Source organism: Stegastes partitus, unplaced genomic scaffold (assembly GCF_000690725.1).
Source record: "Stegastes partitus isolate 25-593 unplaced genomic scaffold, Stegastes_partitus-1.0.2 Scaffold527, whole genome shotgun sequence".
Classification (NCBI taxonomy): Eukaryota; Metazoa; Chordata; class Actinopteri; family Pomacentridae; genus Stegastes; species Stegastes partitus.
Window position 1 is genome coordinate 135953 of NW_007578258.1, and position 8125 is coordinate 144077.

The 8125-nt window shown below is 43.4% G+C and overlaps 1 protein-coding gene across 1 annotated transcript in view; it reads right to left on the reverse strand.

Moving 5' to 3' along the window:
- The window catches only part of kcnq1.1 (potassium voltage-gated channel, KQT-like subfamily, member 1.1), a 68192-nt gene that overhangs the window by 50457 nt on the left and 9610 nt on the right, over positions 1 to 8125 (reverse strand). The window contains 1 exon segment of the mRNA XM_008287891.1: positions 6842 to 6932. Within this exon segment, the coding sequence (XP_008286113.1) occupies positions 6842 to 6932 (91 nt within the window).

An 8125-nucleotide genomic window follows, 5' to 3' on the forward strand; every position in this document is an offset into this window, starting at 1 on the left:
GGTCAAGTTCTACACGACAACTGAGCAAATCCTGACCACTGAGTTCTCTTTCTTTCCAAACACTCCTTCACCAGGTTGGGTTCAGGAGGTTCAGTGCTGTGCGTCTTTAAAGACCTCGACCTTGCAGCACAATCAGACGCTACACAACAAGCGAGCCGTCGGGTTAAAGGTTCGCCGTGGAGGTGCCGACCTTTTAGCGATGCTACTGTGCTGCTTCTTTGTGCTTCCTCGTGTTTGGACGCTGTTGCACACAGTCCTTACCGCCGGTTTTCACGGTGTTCCAGCTACACATGACTCCAGTGCACCCAGCGAGAAGCACAGCGAACACAGAGAACGGCTGTTTCCTGCAGTACGTATAGAACTCACTGTTTCATCATAACATTGTGCCTTCCTTGTACACGCAGTGTGAAATGACCTGTCGTTTATCTGCGCGCTCTCAGCAGCTTAAGCAAAAATAAAAACCATTCTGACTAGCGCACTGCAAAATCGGACCGGATCCGCAGGACGTTCTGCTGTCGTTGGCGTACCGTGTACATGCAAAGTCTTTTTCTGGCGTCTGTATGTTGGAACGCACACGCGGGTCGAACAGTCAGAGCAGAAATCCATCCGATGCCTTTTTCTAAACACTTTTCTTTGACTTGAATAGACAATGTCATGAAGTCAAGGGAAGATGTGACGGAGAATTTACCGCAGGAAAAAGAAAACGGCAGTGATAAAACAGCAGCTACGCCATCGTGCAGCCGTCGCATGTAAGACGCTTTCAGTGTTGGTCGCAAAGAATCGTGGGACGGCGTTATCTCAAAGAGTGGTGACGAGTAAAAAAAGCACCGAAGCATCTTTCCGTTGCATCTTACAGACGTTTAATCAGCTCTTATTGTGTTTGCGACCTGAACAATCTCCACAAAAATCACGTTTCTACACAACTGAGCTGCATCCCGTCGCATTTTTAGGGAGATGTAACGGCAGATAGATTGAAAAAGCCACGAAACACAACAAAGCTGAGTCAGATTTTCTTCCAGAAGACGAAGGTTCACGTCCTGTGATGGACGAGAGAGCATCAGTTTCAGATTTAAGTTTCGTTTCCTGTTTGTTGTTATCGGTTATATTGTGTGTTTCATGCTTTGTTAAACACTAAAAATGTTTGGTTTGTGCATCATAATGGAGTTAAACACGACTCTTTCAGGCCGTGTTTGAAGCGTCTCCTCCGTTTCCAGGGTCACAGAGTGAAGCAGTAAAATAAACGGTAAAGATATGTTGATTAAAACATGTTTCCGTCAAAACGCGTTTGAAAATGCAGCAGGAAAGTAATTTTATGGAGACTCGTAGGAGCCGTCCTCCGCGAAACAGATTAATCAGCAGGTTTGGAAATGTTTCATAATGAAGACGATGTTTTTCTAGAAGCTGAATCTAAACAGAACTGATGTTTATTTGCCGGAAAACTCAACAGGACGCCTTCTGTCGATAAGCTATTTGTTAAAATGTTAATTAGAAATCAGTTTAGCTCCTCGTTCTATCCAGCTAGCTCGTCTTCCTCCGTGTCTGACAGGCCTGAAACTCCTCAGCCCGCTCTCATTACAGGAAAAGCAAGGAGGCGAATAAACCTGAGAAACCTCCCGAAGCCTCCTGCAGCACCGTCCGACCCGGAGCGACGCCCCGTTCCACCCTCGAGTTCCACCCTCGACTCCCGCTTCCCGTCGTTTGCATTCCTTGTTGGCGAAAGTTGTACGGCGAGGACTTCCTGTCGCGCTTTGTGCCCGAAAGAATACACAAACTCTTCGAAGAGCGTGGATCCCTTTTCGGGCGAACCGCCAGAGCATCTGGCCAAAACACGCTCCTACAAACGCCGTCAAGCCGGAGCTGCATCTCCGAGTGCAGAACACAGCGGTCTCTGTTAACCTTGAGTGTGCAGGAAGAAAGAAAGAAGACAAAGGAGATGCCGCGGTGGCGTGGGAGGACGGAGCGAGGAAGAGTGGCAGGGTCAGAGCAACAAAAAAAAAAAGGAACTACAAAGCCCAAAACAGTTCCTCTGGGAGCGAGGATGGAAAAGATTGAGAATTTGTATGATGTTTTTTTTTTTTTTTTTTTTTCTCGGTAGGAAATATTAATTATTCATTATCTGTATAGAAGAATAAGAAGATTAAATATCTCCAGAGGGCGAACTTGAGGCAGAGAGACAAACTGCCACAAAAAAATATAGATATTTCACGGCAGTGTTGTATTTATTAATAGACGGTTTAATTACAGGTCCTGCGCAGGAGCAAGCGTCGCTTCCGGCCGCTCGAATCCGAACCTGTAGGATCTGAGATTCTGATGTTCCAGCTCATGAAGCACCATGACTGTTTTATCCCATTATCCTCAGGCCAAGGTGAACTTGTCACATGTGGCACGCTCCAGTCCTCCTCAAAGAAAATCCTCAAGTCCTCTTTATCCTTTCTCGGGGTTTTTTTTTTTTTCTTCTTTTCTATCTAAGCTTGAGTGACTCACCCATCACCCAAACAGTTCCTGCGCTCAGCAGCTGGTGTCTCGGGGTTAAGTTTATCCCATTTACTATTGATTTCGGTGGAAGTGCCTTCACCCTGCAGCGGGACACACTGAAATTTTCTATAGAGAAGCTCCTCTGTGGTTCCAACAACACTTATTTATTTTCCCCCTCACACGCTGAGGTTTGATAGCTTCAAAAACGACAAAAACAAAAAAAAATCTCAAATGGATGCTGCTCCTAATTAAGAAAGGTATTTCCACAGCTTCACAACAAAACCTCGGCTTGTCTGCAGACGATGGACGTCGACGTGCAGATCAGACGAGGGGATGGAGGAGGCAGAAATGGCCGCCAGCCCCGTTATGAGAAAAAAACGCTGCATCTCGCTCCCAAATCTCCATCAGCCTGGTTGCATCTTTCAGACGGTTCACGGACCGCCGGTCGGGATCATTAAAGACACACGGCGGAGTTTCCCCGCAAACAAACACGGTTTTTGTTTACATCCAGCGTTGCTGCGGATCCTTGAGGCCTCGGCGGACGCACGCAACGCATCTTAATTAAGAAATATCAATATCAAGCTGATTGATTTTTTCTTTTTTTTTTTTTAATGTTTTGAAAGCTGCATCATTTAGATTAGCCGGCTGGGTTTTTTATTAGTTTTCTTATTTCATATCTGCAAATTGCTTCCTTTTATGGAGCAGTGAAACTACGGAGCATGAAGATACGCAACCTGTGGAACCGAATTACCGTGTTTGATAGTAGTTTGGCTAGTTGTGACACTACAAAGTGCTCGGTATTAAAACGAAAGCCCCAATCAGCGATAGCAGCTTTCACGTTATCGGTCGTCTTTGTCGGCGTTCTGCTTCAAAGTTTGTGTGCATTCACATAAAAAGGAGGCGTTTGTGCACAAAGTGAAGCGATGGCTTCAGTCAGGAGGTTGTTTTAATGGAGAACAATGAGGAAAATAAACGTCTATGATGGTTAAAAGTGTTAACTGTTAATATATTTATTCTACCCATCAATGCAGCTGCTTATTTCTACATTTTTGGGCCAAATCAGAGTGAAATTAATAAGTAAATGTCATAAATAGTAAAAGAATAATCAGTGTTTTAATCTGTGCAGCTGCAGAGAAAATCAGAACCAAACAAAAACCAGGATCTAACTTAAAAATATGTTATTTCTGCATCACTCATCTCGCTTTATAGTCACATTTGTAGCAGAGACGATGCTCCTTTCTGTGAAACTCATTATTTATTTCCACCTCCACACTCTGCAGCTAACTCGTCTTGTGTCGCTCTCATAGTGATGTGAGCTCTTGTCGGCGTGCAGGAACGATGCAGCAGTGGTGGTGGAAAGCTCCGCCGAGGCTCCTTTAATCCCTCTGTATCAATAGAAACTTTACAGCAGACCATCAGGAACAAAAAGTCTGTGTACACAACGTCTTAGACTCCATAAACTTCCAGCGAGCAAACCCCTCGTCGGCCGCTAAGCTACCAGCAAACACCTGTTGCAAACAAATCTTTTCTTTTTTTTTGGTCTTTTTTGGAGGGCCTACGATTAAGCCGCTCCTCCTGCTGCACAAGCTTCACCGTCTGGATCCAGATATAAAGGCTACGGACCGGCTAAGAGAAGCAACGTCGACTAGCTGTTTGAAACTCACCTGTGCACCTGCTGCGTACCTGTCTTCCAGCTGCCACGTACATGTTATCAGGAACAAAACAACAGTTCTGCCTTTAAGAAGCTTCCACATGTTTGGTGACGTCAGCCTAAGAGATGCTCGTTTGCGGAAAATTACTGACATGAATCAGTTTTTAAATATATCTACCATTAATATGAACCACCAGCCATCGTGACGACGTCGATACACGCCGAGCAGAACCATCCCCGTTTTGACAGATTTGCAAAAGCAGCGGATTTTATTAGATGAAGATAAACTAATAAAACCTCTTTGGGAATCTGCAGAGTTACAGCAGCAAAGATGGAGTACAAAAAAATCTAAATAAACCAAAATAGACAAAATAGTAGCTCTAAAAAATGAAATTGCTGCACATACGAGTGGCATTGATGGATGTTTTGATGAATAGAAGTTCTGGGAGATGATTACAATTGCACAGATTAGATTTCACAGGTTCAAGCATCACATCTGACTCTGTGTCTTATTTAAAGCTGATGTTTGTGATGTATTTTTTCTCTGTTGGTCAGAAATCATTCAGCATGCTGTAATTCAACTGGTCGCAGAAGAAAGTCGACCTGTTTTTAGCTTTAACCTTCACTGTCTGCGCTATCTTTAGAGCGTCTGCCGAGGGAGGCTTTAGATTTTCTTTTCTTTTATTCATTTTTTCTGATTTTTGCTGTAAAGGTCCAGCTTTATGCCATGTTTGTGTGCAGCGGTTTTCTTCTTATTCACTCTCTGAGCATCACTGAAATACCAGTTTTATGGATTAACTGGTAACATGGCGCTGATCTCCAACCACTGCTGCAGCTGTGAACTGAAATCTGTTTTTCTTTTTACTGGTAACACTCTGACAGACGACTTAGACGACGTACGTCCAATTTACGAAAGCTCCAGTTGTCTCAGGGTTTTGTTCAATAACCTTCTGATTAAAGCCGGGGTAGGCAGTGTTTGGGGGCATTTTTTTTAAATGATAAAATGCCAAAATAACCTTTTAGCACACTTTAGTTCAAGTGAAGTGGGCTGAGAGGAAACTTCTGCGCCTCCTTCTGGCTCCATTTTCAGACTTTAGAAAATCAAACCTGTGACGGGAGGTTTTTGCCAATCGCAGGGCGTTTTACAAGCTAGTGTGTCAGTATAGTTAGTGCAATAGCAAGCTAGTATAATTTCATATATATGTTGATTTTCATGCTAATTATCTTTGCACAGTTAAAGTGCACGCTGTATTCAGGTTGTTTTGGGGGTTTTTTTTAATTTGCATTTTCCAGATTTCTGCAGCTACTACAGCTTTAAACTATAATTTTTGCATTTTTAAAAACATTTTAATGGTTCTTTGGTGGATTAATCAAGTGGTTTTGTGTTGTTTTGTGTGCAGTGAGCTGTCAGTTGTGATATTTATGCTACACCTGCCGATAAAGTTGATGAAACATGCTATACTGCTGCACAAAGCTAATGCTAGTCATGTTTAGCAGTGAAATTCTACTTATTCCACCTTTAAGTTCGGCAAAGTGGTGGATATAAATGGTAAAGTTTCATCTGAGGAATCTCATCAGCCAAAGACTGCTTTTCATAATTATTTTAAACATTTTTGGGACAATTTAAATTTGTGTTGTTGTCTTCAACATTTAAAAACCATGTGTTGAAATACACCTTTAATTGCAATAATGGCAATTCAAAATAATAATAAAAAATAGCCAAAATCTACTTCAGAGACTCTAATTGAAGCAGATAAATGTTTTAAAAAACAGGCAGCTTAAAACCTTGTGTTCATCGTTATGATAATTAAATATGTGATGCTTAAAATTCCTTTTAAAAACACAGAAAGACGCGTTAAAACTTCTATATTTTTAGAAGCAATAAACTAAAAATACTTCTGACAAAGAAAACTCAATATAGTTTCCTGGTTGAACATAATGTCACCAGAAGTCGCATTAACTCAGAACATACTGACGCAAACTGCAGAAAGCCGGCGCATTGAGGATTTTCTTCTTCTTCAGTCTGTCTGAGCGTCACTGAAACACCATTTTCCACAGACAACCCTTCAGGTGAGTGAGAAGCTCTCACGGATCTCTTTTTAAATTCAAGGTTGCAAATTGTGCCTCGGCGGTTCCTTCTGATGCCGGCGGTTCGGCTCCAACCTGCCAACCGCCGCCTTACGCTCAGAAACCCGCTGAAATCTCACAATCTTCTTTCTGCAGCCAATTCCCCGTCGTGTGGAGTTCAGCTGCACCAGACAACGCGGGCCGGGATTGAGAACGCTGCGGCGTTCACAGGTTCCTTTATAACCTCGGTCATGCAATTAACCTCGGCTCACGGCTCCGGGCAGCTTTACAGCTACATGTGAGATCTCTTTTGTTGCAGGAGTCGCAGGTGAGCTCACTTTCTCATTTTAGCTTTGAGGTATTTTCAATGTAAGCCAAGACTTCCTCGTTCCTTGTTTTAAAAAAAACAATAATAATATTGTCGGTTTGCACCATTTTTATGTTGTTTTCTTGCTGAAGCCAGAGGCTGCGTAAAACAAAGCCACGGGCCACAATAAGCTGCTTTCACAAATGACCTTTAGAGCTTTACGAGAGGACGGATTCATCCACAATCCAACGTGACAACCACACACATCAGGTGCAAAACAATGGCTTTCTCCGGGATAATCTCAGCCGCTGCTGTTATTATTAATCATATTGGACACTCACCACCCAGAAGAGAGTAGTGTGAGCCAGGGCCTGGTATTGATCGATGGTGGAGAGGACGCTGAGGATCAGGCAGGCCAGAACTATGAGAAACCTGCAGGAAACAAAGCGGGACACGTGGTTAGAAAGCCACCAGGCGTCGTGTTAGCGGTCGTTCACTTTTAGCCTCACATCATCCGCCTGCGTCGGAGTTCGGTTGTTAATACGTGAAATTTTTCCTCAAATCAAAGCTTCTCCCAGATCGTCATCAGTCGAGTCACGCAGGTCTCCTCGCTGGGCCTTTTTGAACATCCCACCTCACATCCGTGTCAACATTTCACGCTTTGATTTACGCTGCGACGCCTCACTCAACTTTGGTGTCTGGTTTGAAATTTAGCTTCTTTCAAATAAATAGGAAAGAGGGGAAAAAAATAAAAAATAAAGTTTCAAGACAGCATAGCATTACTTTATATTTTTACCATGAAACGTATCTGACTGAATTTGAGGAAAAGAAAAAAAAAACATTCAAGGACGGGCCTCTGGAGGAAGTGCTGAGAACCTTTTTGAACTCCGCCATATGAATGCAAAGCATGATAAACTTGTCAAATAATGAGCGCGCAGCTCTGCACACGCAACCCACACACACGCTATCAACAAACACCAAATTGCTCTTTCACATTCTCCTTGTGCCGCTCAAGGTCACCAGTGTGTGAAACTACTCAAACTGCTGAATAGAAAAATAATATATATATTTTTTCAGAGATAACGCTGCGAGCTGCTGCGACACTAAAAACACAAGCAGCGCTGGTGTAACCTTGAGTTTTTGACAATTCAATGGAAATTAAAAGTTTAGTGACCGACAGGAATGGGAGAATATTCTGGTTTTTTATCTAAGAGCTCGTTCTAAAGGCTCCAGTGATGTGTGATCATTTTTATTTCCACAGCTCTTGATGGATATCAAAGGAGGAGGATTTGAAAGAGCTTGGTCCTCGGTCCACAGGTGTTTGAGCTCGGCGGCGCGGGAACAGCTCCTGGTTTTATTTTGGTCTTTGCTGCGCCGTCGGGGCTGGAGCCGGGTTAGGTTTAGGGTGCGTGAACCTGTGCAGGAAGGTCGGCGCTGGGGCAAGGACAAACTGATTAACGTTTCATTTCCACTGGCAAGAGATGGAGCGATAAAGGGCAGAACTCCTGAACGGATTCTGGTGACAATGTCATTGGGTTTGTGCCAGTAAACTGACAGAACAAACTCAGAGACGGTTTCTGTGTTACATCTGTTGCCTCAGTTCACCGAACGCTCCACACCTGACC